This window comes from Homarus americanus, unplaced genomic scaffold, assembly GCF_018991925.1.
Source record: "Homarus americanus isolate GMGI-L3 unplaced genomic scaffold, GMGI_Hamer_2.0 scaffold16712, whole genome shotgun sequence".
NCBI classification, from domain to species: Eukaryota; Metazoa; Arthropoda; class Malacostraca; order Decapoda; family Nephropidae; genus Homarus; species Homarus americanus.
The window spans coordinates 2,380,562-2,395,550 of NW_024757794.1; the positions used below are offsets into that span (position 1 = coordinate 2,380,562).

General features: G+C 38.2%; 1 protein-coding gene across 2 annotated transcripts in view; it reads right to left on the reverse strand.

The window, feature by feature from the left end:
- Positions 1-660: 660 nt before the first annotated feature.
- LOC121857692 (solute carrier organic anion transporter family member 1C1-like) overlaps positions 661-14,989 on the reverse strand; it is a 73,900-nt gene continuing 59,571 nt past the window's right edge. For both annotated transcript variants that reach the window (XM_042353770.1, XM_042353771.1), the window contains exons 14-17: positions 14,482-14,690; positions 13,988-14,091; positions 3,467-3,568; positions 661-3,138 (exon numbers count right to left, since the gene is read on the reverse strand). In XM_042353770.1, the coding sequence (XP_042209704.1) occupies positions 2,978-3,138; positions 3,467-3,568; positions 13,988-14,091; positions 14,482-14,690 (576 nt within the window). In that variant the 3' untranslated portion in view covers positions 661-2,977. The remainder of the gene's footprint in view (positions 3,139-3,466; positions 3,569-13,987; positions 14,092-14,481; positions 14,691-14,989) is intronic.

The following is a 14,989-nucleotide window of genomic DNA, read 5'->3' on the forward strand; positions in this document are numbered from 1 at the left end:
GACTGTAGGAGGCTGGCAGAGAGGACTGTGGGAGACTGGTAGGGCGGACTGTGGGAGGCTGGCAGAGGGGAATGTGGGAGGCTGGTAGGAATTGGAAGAGACTGTTGCTGTAGTAGGTAGAGTAGACAGCTATCAAACAGGGAAGTACTACTGCCTGGGGAGATATTGGAAGCATAATATATTGTCTAATGGTAGACCCTGCTGCCATATGGCATCAAAACAATTGTGACCATGTCCAAGAGTGCTGATCTGACTTTCTGCCTCATTTACACACAATTGCAGGGTTTCAATTGTTTCTCTTACTATTGACAACACAACATAGATACTGTATATCGTTTCTCACTCTTGATTAATTTTTTCATCTTTGTATTTATTTATGGTTATTATTAATATTATTGTTATATTTTGGCTCCCGAGGCCCTGATGTGGGTCAGTGACCTGTCCCTGGGCATAGCCCACCTTTTAAAAACAAAAAAGCCAAGTAACCTAACCACTTCATAACATGTACAGTACATTGTAATGCCATAAATCATATGCATCTCTAGAAATGCATCATTATTTCCCTCCACAAACAAGCTATTACACTTATAGTCTTCAACAGAATAATTGGGCTTTCAATAAACCTTTTCCTTCATGGTTAATAGGAAACAAAACAGTAACTGATGCAACAAATGTAAAAATTTATTAAAAATACATTTTATATCAAACATTAAAAACATTGCCAAGTATAATAAGGAAAATACTATTTTGAAATGCATATCCCAATACCACATCACTAATGCCTGCAAAATACATTGTTGTAAGGAAAAAAAAAAGTGCATTCGACTGTACTGATGTTTAAAAGCCAGCATTCAGGGCACTTTGCCTTCTTGCTCAATGTGACAGTAAGGAAATGAAATGGTGAAATGATTCAGACATCCAGTGACTAACTTTTCATTGTCTTCTTGTGTCAGAAGCCAGTTGCATGCCCAACTGTGAACTCTTGCAGGGGTGGATCCAGGAATATCAAAAGGGGGGACCAAGAAGTTGAGTGGGGGAACATGGAGTACACAGCGAGCCCACCCATTTTGAAGCCATGTGCACTTGATATTAGGAGATATTCTGAGGTCAGTAGTAATTAAATTGTACTTTACCAAAATGTCTGAGTACAATACTGCATTAAAGAAAAAAATATTTGAATTTTCTGGGGAAAGGGGGGGGGGGGGGCGGACCCTCCCCCCTGGATCCGCCCTTGTCTTGGAACAATCTGCCACAGTGTGTTGTGACGGCACCGAGTGTGAGCTTTTTCAAGGCCAGACTTGACCAATACTGCAGCAGGTTCTGATACATTCAGGAGCCAGTACTTGCCAACAGTGCATAACATACGTGACCGACTGCTCAAGCGGCTAAAGATCTGATCAGTGGCGAAGAGGAAAAAAGTAAGTAATAATAATAATGCCCATCTGTCCTTAATGTTTCTATACTTCGAAACAAAATTGTCAATAATCTTCTACCTCAAGAGGTACAGTTGTCTCCACTTTCACTTTTTACAGTGAATCTGGTCTCTCCACTTATTCCATGAATACTAAATTGATCAATTTCTTCCATTAAATCACTCCTTGCTGTCTTTAGTATCCATATAATCTAGACAACTGTAGGTGTTCTAAATCTCTCTTGATACCTGAGGTGCTAGAGTGTAGGCACCAGTCTGGTGGCCCTCTTTTGGACATTCTCTAGCATGTCTTGATGACCAAACAGGATGTTAGTACTCCAAGCGAAGGAGTCCCTCACCTTTGAATAACAATGTTCGTATACGAGTAAATCCTAGTACTGTACTCTAGTTCTTTGATTTACCTCCTTTTCAAAATGGTTCATTGTCAACAGACGTACACATCCAGATCCTTCCTCTTCACATGTGGTCTCAATTATTGATGTTTTTTTTGCCACTTTGGGACATGTGATATACCTCCTTACTATTATAGGTCATACAGTCTAGGTGCACCCGTTTGCATTTCATACTATTGAAACAACAACCATTCCTCTGCCCACTCCTGCAGCCAATAGAGATCTTTCAGTAGACTCACAGTCTATTGGTTCTTAATTTCCCTGAAGAACTTTGCATCCTCTGCAAACATTTATATGAAGGAATAAATGACATCTGGCATATCATTTATGAAGCAAAAGAACATCAACAGTCCCAACACACTGCCCTGTGATACTCCACTTGTCAAAGGTGCACAAGGCAATTTTGTGCCATTAATCATGACACAATTCTTACAGCCATGAAGAAAGTCTGAATGATACCAGTAACTTCTCCAGAATGTCTTCACTACAATAATCTTTTTGCCATGCAGAAAAGTTTTACTGACTTGGAAGTTGATAATATTATTACATGAACTATACATATCTTTGGCAAGTTGTTGCATTTCAGCTAGAAGGTTACCAGTGTTAAGTTGAGGCAGCTAAAAGTACCAGGTACAGATTGATTCTGAAAGCCCTGCAGAATTGTTTAAGTACAGTAGTGTTTTAAGGCTTTGGGTATCGGACCTATGGTATACAGGGTACTAAGTAACTAGAAGTTATCAACACCTCTTGACCTTCTTATATGATAAGGACAGGAATGGATGAATACAATATAGCACACACACACAGTACTGTAATTTGTGTACTGCCAGTAGCCAGGTCATCTAAAAATAAACATCACATCACCCAGCAAAGCTTATTTATTTTTACTCGAACTTCCCACAATCGTGAGATCACCTGGCAAAGTGTGGTAAGAAATTTATTTGCTTTGTACTCTAAACTTTTGCATCAAGTACAAATATAAATATGTTCAGATTTATTTTTTAACTTGAGCCTTTTCTCACCATGTTGCAGGGTGCCTTGAATTAAGTCTTATTACATGACATTCTACCCTGTTATAAACTCTTAAGCTGTAGCAGAATGCTATGTAAAACATCTAATCCCAATAAGAACTGAGAGCTGTGCTTGATAATGGTTATAAGCAAGCATCTATCTCTTGTTTGTTTTTTCGTTCTTCCTCTGTGGTTGTGGTGTAGACAGTGTGCGTACTGGGTTCGTCCTCCTCCCCGTAGAGGTGGATGGACTTGTGCATTGATAGCAGAATGAGTTCCGTCAGCAGACAGCCAGCCATTAAGCCTGAAAATTACAACAATCTGTGAATAATAAAATTTCTTATAATGATATATACTATATACTGTAACAGTTTTTAGTAAAATGGATTCCAAATCCAATAAATTACTCATTCACTATCTTATCATTCACTTGCAAGTATTGTTGTCTCTCTCCTCTTCCATTTCTTCAACCTGGTCTCCTGCTACTCTCATTTTCTCCCATATTCCCTATCATACTCTCACTTTTATGCAAATTTTTTCCCTTTTCATCTTTATACCTTAAGTACTATCTCTACTATATAAGCCCCACCTATTATATATCCACCTCCCATTCTCTCCCTTGTTGCACTTACCTGCAGGGATACCATGGAGGATATGTCTGTAAACATCCAGATTATAGAGCCAGCAGAACCCTCTCCTCCCACAAGTTTGTTCCCACAGGCGACAAGCTTGGTCTATTGGGAAAAAAATGCATTAGCCCAAACATACCTAGTATTTGCCAACAGTGCATAAAAGAGAACAGACAATTGATAATGAGGATACTGTATAAATAAGTTGTCAAGTGTGGACGGTGAGTGAGCGTGGATTTTCTCAAAAACAAATTCAGGAATGATACCGTAACTTTACTCACATCTGTCCTGGTCAAAGACTATGTCTGTAGAGAGCAAGTTAATGCTATAGGGAACTGGCTAGTAGCTTGACAACTATATTTTTGAGCTCTTGATTTGCCCACTTTTTTCTCATGGGCCAATTTTCCATTTGTACAGTATACATATTTACTTTTTGATTTGGCAGAAGATAAGTCAGTCGAATAGTAGAACTGTGAAAAAATATGTGGTAATAATAATAATACCTGTAGTACAGTGGAGTCTGCATTTACGCGGTCAATTGAACCCGTGTAGGCCCGCGTAAAGCGAGAAACGCGTAAATGAAATAATAGAACATATGGGATTAATTGAAATAGAGACTGGGCCGACCCCCAAACTCCACTTTTTCCGACACAATACCTACGTTGTAGTAAAAATAACATCTTAATTTTATGATGGTATGAACACACAATTAATAATTAAGAGAAATACAGTTGCCGGTTAATGTCCATTCAAATAATGGACTCAACTCCCCCCCCCCCCTCTCTTCCCACACTCGCTGGCTCCTCCCTCTCTGAGAAATGTTTGGGTGAAAACAGTAGGCTTACAGTTTTAGTAATAAATAATACCTCAGACTAAAGTTAGGATAATATAATTGACATTGCTGGATTCTTTGCAAGACCAGGAATATTTTGAATATAAACGTCATATATTTTGCACAAAAGATAAAATTTTTGCTCTTTCTAATCAAAATTCTTACATTAGATCTAAAATTCGTATGTCTAATGCAAATTTTATGATGTTCATATTTAAAATAATCACAATCTTATAAGAATTCCAGCAATGTAAATTATATTCTGGCCGGGTAATTTGTATGAATTTTATGAGCTAAAACACATATCTTCAGTAAATACAGTAAACAAATTATACTTCACCTGCGTAAATGACCAAATTTACCACGTAATTAAAGCATTTCATTCTGGCAAGGCACCGCGTAAATGACCAAACGCGTAAACAAAAGCCGCGTAAATGAGACTACACTGTAATTATAAAATGCACCTTTAATGCTATGTTTACAATACTGTACAGTGCTGAATAAATGTGAAACTACTGTATGCTAAAAAGATAGCGAAAAGAAGAAAAAAAATGTGAAATGTTTAGGTAGTCGAGGAAAAAAGGGGGAGATCAAGGAAAATTAAAATATTAAACAAGTGAATGGTCTGGGAGAGTGAAGAGAAAGTGAGAGGCCAGTAATGATGAAGAAAAGGAAAAATAAATCATATTCAGTTCCACCACCGATTTACCAGGACCCTTGGTTCCAAAGCCTTGCTGGATTATCCGTTTTGCCGAACCAACCGAGGTCAAGTAATAATAAATCAACAATACACCTCGGATCCACTAATGATACACCTATCATGTCTCTAAAGCACCATGGACTGCTAGAAACTTAAATTTAACAAACATTAAATGTAAATTAAATGTGAAAAAAAAACTTAAAAATCAGTTTTTGTGATAGTCCAGAATGCGACATGTAGCTTTATACCTAGGTATGGAAATGCCTAGCATAATTCGCCAGGTCAACATACAGGCAATTAAAACATCTAATAATTACTTAAATACGTAATATTAGGAGGACACGTCACTACCTGGCATTTAATTGCAATTATCAAAAACCCCTCCCGCACCCTCCATCACACACATTGCTACCGTCATCTCTTGCCCAAGATGGAGCAGTAAACAAATGTCAACTCTCGAGGGGTGGAGATGGGTGGGATGTCGACGTCGCATTCTGGACTATATCACAAAAACTGGTTTTTAGAAAAAAAACCGGCTTTTTGTTCAATCCAGAATATGATGTCTAGCTTTGATTACCCGAGCAGGAGGTGGAGAGAGAGGTGACATTGCATATAAGGCTCCGCTAGCTTAGGTCCAGATTATAATTATAAACTTTTTGGAATATTTTCCAATATTAGGAACATATACCGGAAGGTAAAATGTTAATTTACATATCCAAGTAGGATACTCACTTTATTCTGATGAGGAAGAAGAAGGTCCTGGTTGTGGAGAATAACTAGATGGGGGAGGGGACCCCAGTACCACCACATGTGAAACATCTTTCAGAGATAGATGAAGATAGCTGTTTTTAGAGGTATTTTAAGATTTTCAAAAGCCCGCTTCCTTGATCTGACTGAAGCTCATATACCGCAGAAAGACCACAGACCCTGCATAGTTCCTGGTGTCGTGTGCCAAAAAATTTTGGCCAGGGTCTGCTTGACTCACTGAGATAAATATTTTGTCATTTGACTGGGAGACAATTTCTTATCATCCTGTGATGAGAATACATAGGGGACTCGATTAGGGAATCTGGTTAACCATTCTTGAAGAATCTTAACTGGGCACAATATATGAGGAACCCTTGTCTCATCCATTAGCCGTTGAGATTGAGCTTGAAAATTCTCACTATCATTTTTTCTTAGAATCTTCGTAGAATAAAGGGGTGACATCTTCCTCAGAAAATACTAATAATGATGGATTCTCATACCTGTTGCTATTGCTAGAAGGAAGGCTGCCTTCTGGAGCAATCTATCCCGGTTCAGATTTATATTATAATTAGGCCCCATAAGAAATTTAGTAACTTTATCTAGAGACCAAGGTGGAATTCTCTTAGGCCGAGGGGGTCTCTGAATGAAAAAGGACGATCTGAGCATTTGATAAATTCTTGGGTTCAAAGTAAATATTAAAACACCATGCCAGAGGGTCAACCAATGCCGATAAATAAGATGCAATTGTAGATCCTTGAAGGCCCTTAACTCTGAACAGAATGTCTAAAAATTCTAACACCACTGTTTCCGACAATGTGATTGGAGTCGTTAACCTGATAAATTGTTGAAAAAAAAAGTTTCCAAGCTTTCTCATATTGCATAGAAGTTTGGGGTCTATGACCTGCTATCACTTGGTTAACTATATTGGAAATACCCAACAATCTATTTAAACATCTTTTGAGAAACTCCAAGCGTGAAGTGCCAAGGATATCTCGAACTGAGGGTGCAATACCTGGTCTAGACATCCATGTTGCAATTGTAGTGGATGAGGGCACCATTCCAACAGATCCAGACACCACGGATGTAGGATCCAATATGTTGCAATTAAAAGGACCTTTCCCTGGAAGGATCTGAGTTTTTTAACCACTTTGGGCAACATTTTCACAGGTGGGAACAGATAGATTGAATTCCAATGGTTCCAATCTATGAGTAGAGCATTTCCTAAAAGATTCGATCGTTCCAGAGATGCATAAGTTGACATCTTGTGATTGTTTAGTGAGGCAAAGAGATCTATTTGTGGAGTCCTCACTAGACTCTTGAACTTTGATATCTTTAGGGACCATTCTGTTTCAGTCGATACTGACCTGAGACGGGACAACGCATCTGCCCAATTGTTTTGTACTCCCGGTATGTGAGTTGCTTTGAGGTAAAGTGCTTGTGTTACACAAACTTTGATTTTTCTTTCTTTCAGTGTGAGAAGGGGCCAAGATCTGGTTGAGCCTTGATGATTGAGACAAAACACTGCTGTTCTATTGTCCATGGCAAACAGAAACGATATGTTTTTTAAATTTGGGTTTGCCAACAAAAAGGATAGAACTACTGCTAATTCTTTTATGTTTATGTGTTTGTCTCAAAGGGAGTTGTTCCACTTCCCTTGACAGAATTCTCCTTTTGAGGAACGGTATCCTCATTTTATCTCAAACGCGTCCGTACAAACGACCAAGTCTGTTCGAGGGGGAACCCAGGGAGATGAACCGATTAGATTGTCCACCATGACAGATGAATCTTTATCTGAATAGGGAGAAAAGAAGCAATATTTTTGTTTCTGTGAATCAATTTCGACCCCAGATGAGTTAGTTGCTTCTTGCTTAACGTGCCCAAAGGAACTATAGTACTATGGTGGCAAAATTCAACAGACCCAGTAGTTTTTCCAATTATGCCAAGAAACCTCTTGCTTTACACAAAAGGCTTCTACTTGGTTTATCACATCTGTTACCTTTGTTTCTGGAAGACTGACCTAACCAATCCAATTTCTGACATAGTAGGAAATTTGAATTAACCTGGTTTATCTTAATCCTAGGTTTTGAATTAGTACTAGTGTATGTTGGGTCGCCCTTTGACAGTCTTTGAAAGAGTTTCCCACTGTCAGCCAATCCTCTAGATAAGCCAAAGTTCTTATGCCCTCCTTCATAAGGATCTCCCTGGGGATTTTCGCCAGTTTTGTACACACTTTTGGTGTAATTATTAGGCCGAATGGCATCACTGTTAACTGATAACTTACATGCCCCACTGCAAACACTAGAAACTTTCTGTACCTAGGATTTGTCACTGCCTTTCCTGGGGACTGGGAACAGGCGAGACATGAAACACTTCTCTGACTGCAACACTTGTATCACACCTCTGTTTGCAGTTGAATTACAAATTCTGTGAGTAAGGGGGTTGGTTTCTGACCCCTTTTTTGTAACACTAGGGGAGGGCGCCTCAATCAAGTCCATGTGAGGCTCCCTTTGATTGTCTTGTACGTCCATATGGAAGAAGTCCACCTGTTTTCCCAACTCCCTAGACGACCCAGCTGTCTGGCTTCATTGGGAGGGAGTGATCGTTGATGTGGTGGAATAAGGTCTCCTTCCACTTCTGAACAAACGGCTTCCCCCTACTATGTCTTGAATTGTTATTCCCCCTAAAGTTTCCTCTAGGTTGATAACTGAACCTAGAACTCCTGGGAACAGTATTATGAATAGCTTGCTCAACAGCTGATCTATACTTAACTAATGCTTATTCCTCAAACAAAGCAGGAGAAAGAGGGGAAGAACATAGCAATAAATAAGCACTACCACTTGAAGCATTATTAGTGGCTTGCTTCCTTAGCTGAGCTTTTAGTTTTAGGGCTTTCAACAACATTTCCATAAATGAGTTGTACAGATAATATGGAATCCCTTGTATAGCAGCAGCAAAACATCTGTCTACTTTTGAACTGTCCTCATAGTCCTTCACCAGCTTAGTCAATAACTGACACATCATGATTGCAGACCAAATACCCATTGCCAACTTCCTAAATTTGAACTCTTCCTGCAACAGTGCAGAAGCAACTGGTTTCAAATTTATTTCATAGCTTATGTCAGTATATTTTGGAGCCGACAAATACTGAGAAAGTTATATCAGGAACTCTTTTTGTCATTGCATTGGAACTAAAAAAAAAAAAAAAAAAAAAAAAAAATTGTGAGCATTCCGATCTGAGGGAATGAATGTTAAGTCTTTCACTATTTTAGCCCAGACTCAATCTATTTCAGAGATAATTTTTTGGGCAATTATCAGGCCAAGAAATTGTAGTATCACCTTTTGAATGCAATGAATGATGACCCTCGGTTGCTTGGCCTTCCTGTCTCTTTTTAAGTGCTGAGAGATCAGGAAGTTTAGAAACATTTTCATAAAATATCTTGAATAAGGAATCCACAGACTCGGATGTGGTTGAAAACAAAGGAGATTTAGGTCTTACCAATGTTTCCCAAGGCCTGTTTGGATCATCCTTACACTCAATGTTCTCCATCAGCTGCATGGCAGTCGACAGCAGCCTGTTTCCACTCATATTAACCAACACTTTTGCCCCAGGTGGAAGTGGTTGCCAAAATGGGGACAGGATGAAGTCAGTCTCAACAGGTTCTCACTGCTTTAGTGACTGAACACTATTAGTGCCAACTTCCTCATCCTGATTCTGAAATCCACTAAAATTGGGTTGACTAGGTATAGGTTCTTGCCTTAAATATCCAATAACCTACTTTTCTTAGCAGAAGCAGGTTGGTCTAACTGGGGATTAAGCCTCTTACCTATCACCCATAATTCTAAACTTTCTGCCAACTTGGGATCTTTCCAGTGTTTTACATTTAGAATTTTACTCTTTAAGGCCTTATTCCATCTACTCTTAATTTGGATCTTTGATAATTCCTTCTTATCTCCAGCAGCTTGATTAATTGTCAAAATTTGATCATAAACTGCACAATCCAATGGTGAAAACAGGTTTTCTGAGACACAGCTGCTAGGAATTATGCAAGCCAAATGAGGATCTAACTTGGTAATCCAAGTGGCCCTACATCCTTGATAATTACATGTAGTATGGTCCCCTTGGGTCATTGGTGAAACTACTACTACTACTGAATTCACATCTTTGTATGTAGTGTATGAGCTGAACTCTCAATTCCTTACAGCTCCTCACTCAACACATGTTCCCCAGGGACCGTTCCATGGTCTCCTCCGTCATCTAGCAGTCCAGACAACTGTCCTTCATCCTCCAGTTGCACATCACTCATCTAAACTAGGAGAAACACTATGATTCACATTGTATCATCATAATAATACAAGGGAGATAACATTTTCTCCCAAACATAATCAATATGACTCGTAACTGTGATATTTTAGTAAGTTATTTCATTTAATATCTCTTATTGTTATATAAGTCACCAGTATGACAATCATAAACAACTAACTCACTATATCATACACCTCTCCCTTCTCTTATCTCAATTATCCCTCAGCTCAATGAACTTTGTTTCTTAATCAAACTAACTTCATTTTAGAGCATTTATATTTTGAGGGATCACCAAGTTCTCTATTTGTTGCCAATCACGGTGCACAGACATCACCGCTTCAAATAATCATGCTTGAGCGATGATGCCTGAGTGAGCATCAAGTCACCCAGAAGGGTTGACAGTGATGAGCTGCTACCATAGCGCTCCATTGGCTAACATCGTTCACCATTACTCCAGCAAGATGTATTGGGCTGAGAATTCCACCCTGAATGGTTCTCATTTAACCCATACTAAGGATACAAGGTTCATCCCAACATAACTCTAGACTGCTAGCAAGACAGGAAGGTCAGCATCCGGAAGGATCACTAAGACTAGCAGCCTCGCTAAAGTTCGCCTGGATAGGCTGAACCCGCTACTGGGGACATTAATAAAATAGAGTTATGAAGACTTAACTCTGGCCTGCATGCTGAGAGTAATCAGAACACCCAGGGCGGAAGCCCGAAAAGTTTCGTGAACGAACAGGAGAAGACGGAGAGGGATGGCCACATATACGGTATCATGGTATTCATTACTTGCACTTAGTCCATATAACATGCGGACTTGAACATATAATCAACGACCTCACCAGCCAGGACTCAAACCCTAGACCTTATGCGTGTGACCAGGGTATTCCTTGACTTACGACCTACTCGACTTACGACCACCCGGACATACGACTGCCGCAGTCGTATAAAATATTTTTCAAATTACTTATTTTCCAGTCCCGACGTTAGTGATCGCGCTGTGTAATGAAATTTTGTTTGTTTGTAATTCCCTTTAAAATGGCTGGCAAGCATGAAAGTGAGAGTTCTCGTGGTGCTGAGACGAAAAAGAGACACCCATATTAGATTTTCTATGTATTATTTTCACCTTTTCGACTTACGATCTGGTCATCGGTCCCTAACCCCGTTGTAAGTCGGGGACTGTATGTATGTATGTATGTATGTATGTATGTATATATATATATATATATATATATATATATATATATATATATATATATATATATATATATATATATATATATATATACACACACACACACCTAGACCCCGACTTACGACGGGGTTAGGGACCCAAATCCAGGTCGTAAGTCCGACATAGAAAAATTAAAAAAAAATTTTTTTTAATAAAAAATCTACAATGAAATACAGTACAGTAAAAGTAATGAATAATGATGAATGGATACAGTACAGTGAAAGTAATAAATAATAAGGAATGGATACAGTGTGACTGAGCACTTAACCTTTAATGTAGTCAGCTGAATGCACATGGGGCCCCCATAATTTTCTAATTATACATGGAGACTACATTAACTGGAAACGTTTCGGTATAGAAAATGCGTGTGTCATTTAAAAAAAAATTTTTCTGAGGGGTCGTAAGTCCCGACGGTCGTAAGTCCACGTAGTCGTAAGTCGGGGTCTAGGTGTAATATATATATATATATATATATATATATATATATATATATATATATATATATATATATATATATATATATATATATATATATATATATATATATATATATATATATACCGCCTAACGCGGTTTCACTTAACGCGTTTTCGCATATACGCGGTGCCTTGCCAAAGCTGAACTTTCACTTAACGCGGATTTTTTCCACATATACGCGGTGTCCGAGACGCTATTTTTAGATTTGCCCCACCCGCCACCCTGCCTGACTGCCTGTTTTAGCTCATAAAATTCATACAAATTACCAGGCCAGAATATAATTTACATTGCTGGAATTCTTATAATTTGGTGATCATTTTGAATATAAACATCATATATTTTGCTTTAAACTTACAATTTTTAGATAAAAATTTTTCTCTAGGTAACTATGGTATCTTTTGTGCAAAATATATGACATTTATATTCAAAATATTCCTGGTCTTACAAGGAATCCAGCAATGTCAATTATATTATCCTAACTTTAGTTTGAGGTATTATTTATTAAAATTTAGTGGTTATCCCACACATCTCCTTGGGACGGTTGGTGGGGGGTGGGGGGGAGGGAGGGACCAACCGACCATCTGTTACCCTGTGAAGAATTATTATTTTTTTTTATTAACTGAAGATATTTGTTTTAGCTCATAAAATTCATACAAATTACCCGGTCAGAATATAATTTACATTGCTGGAATTCTTATAATTTGGTGATCATTTTGAATATAAACATCATATATTTTGCTTTAAACTTACAATTTTTAGATAAAAATTTTTCTCTAGGTAACTATGGTATCTTTTGTGCAAAATATATGACATTTATATTCAAAATATTCCTGGTCTTACAAGGAATCCAGCAATGTCAATATATATTATCCTAACTTTAATCTGAGGTATTATTTAATACTAAATGTTAAAAACTCTGGAAGGGAGGATTGGTGGGGGGTGGGGGGGAGGGTTGGGACTGACCGCGGTTGGAAGAGGGGGGGAGGCAAGGTGGGGTACTTTGATTGACAGATAGTGTCGTGAAGATTATTTTTTTTTTTATTAACTGAAGATATTTGTTTTAGCTCATAAAATTCATACAAATTACCCGGTCAGAATATAATTTACATTGCTGGAATTCTTATAATTTGGTGATCATTTTGAATATAAACATCATATATTTTGCTTTAAACTTACAATTTTTAGATAAAAATTTTTCTCTAGGTAACTATGTTATCTTTTGTCCAAAATATATGACATTTATATTCAAAATATTCCTGGTCTTACAAGGAATCCAGCAATGTCAATTATATTTTCCTAACTTTAGTTTGAGGTTATCCCACACATCTCCTTGGGACGGTTGGTGGGGGGTGGGGGGGGGAGGGAGGGACCGACCGACCATCTGTTAGCCGGCTGTGTAGTGTGAGAGGGGGAGGGAGTTGAGTCCATTATTTGAATGGACATTAACTTGGCGACTGTATTTCTCTATTTCTCTTAAGTATTAATTGTGTGCATGTACCATCATAAAATTAAGATGTTATTTTTACTACAACATAGGTATGTGCCTTCAAAAAGTGGAGTTTGGGGGTCGGGCCGGTTTCTATTGGAATTAATCCCATATGTTCTGTTGTTCACTTAACGCGGATTTCACTTAACGCGGGACCCTCTGGGTTCAATTGACCGCGTTAAGTGGGGTACAACTGTATATCTTTAGTATGGTGTGTGCATGTAAATGAGTAAAATTAAAGAACAAAGTTACATATATCTACCCGAAAATATAAGTTAAAAAACTTGTACTCAAAAGTACTACACTAGACTAAAATTTCTATCTCTTGTGCAAGCTATGAGATGTTCATACTCAAATTAATCACTATCTTACAAGAATTTCAGCAATGTAATTTATATTTTGCTATGTCTAGTCAGCTACATTTTATAGATAAAAACTTTAAGCCTAAAACGAGCTTCACCCAGGCTGGGAGGGAGGGAAGTTAAGTGCCCTCTTATAATTTTGACTGGACTAAAGGAGGTGCCGGACCATCAGTTTCCGGATAACCAGTGGTGTACCTGTACTATATAACAAAAATTGTGAAACTGATAATAAATGAGAGAGAGAGAGAGAGAGAGAGAGAGAATAAATAAAACATGAAATAGTAAAATGTAGCAACAAGTATAACATGAAGCAATATATGAAGTAATAAGTGTAACACAAAGGAGACAGTGAGGTAACAAGTGTCAAAAGTATGTCTTACCTATGACCCAACCAAAGATTATGGGGGCTGGTATGGAAGCACCTAAGGCCAGGACGGCATTGAACACACCCAAAGCCAAGTCCTTATCTCGCTCCTGTACACACCTGTATATAAATATTAATAAAAATGTTGACTAAAGCACTGCAATTTAAAATGCCTGTCTAAGGTTAATTTATATTTTACTGGATCATAGAGTTGTCTGATTATGACACAGTACTTCACAATACTGGACATTAGTGATGACTAAGGTTATGACTACATACTTTCACTGTGGTGGGAATGAAGGCTCTCCATTTTCAGATTAGATATAAAATGCTTATTTTCAGGGATTAAGAAAATATGTGGAAGACTGAACTTTCACATTCTTCCTATTTATTTCCTCCATGTTCAATAAAGTGTGGTGAAACTATTGGTTTTAAGAGTGTATGGAACTGGAACAACAAATATGGGAAACACCCTGAGAATACTTGATGTATGAGAGATATGGAACTAACCTGAATAATATGATGTTTACAGGAACTCTGCTGGCAGCATTGGTCATTTTGGTGAGGACAGTAAGGGCGAGGTACATGTAGAAGGTGGGACAGTCGTAGCGGCAGTATCCAGCCACTGCTGAAGACACGGGTGATGCACTGGTCCCCTCTGAGGTTACATCAGGAGAAGCTGTACCTACATATGAGGTCACACTAGAGGATATGACACTCTGGGGCAAACAATGGTAATAAGAATTAATGATTTTATGTAACCTAATACTGTACATGTACGAAGGTTTGCATCATTGCCTGAAAATATATCAAGGATACTTGAAAGGAAAGTAGGATCTATTCATAATCATCTAAAAACACAAAAACTCTAACCATCATCAGTGTTTTATACCCATTTTCCATGCTTGAGTGGGTAAGCTGTGATTACCTAATGGCAGCTGTTGGGTAAAATCGTAAAACCATAACAGAATGACCCCCCCCCCCCCTCCTTCCTTTCCCACCAATGCAAACCCAGGAT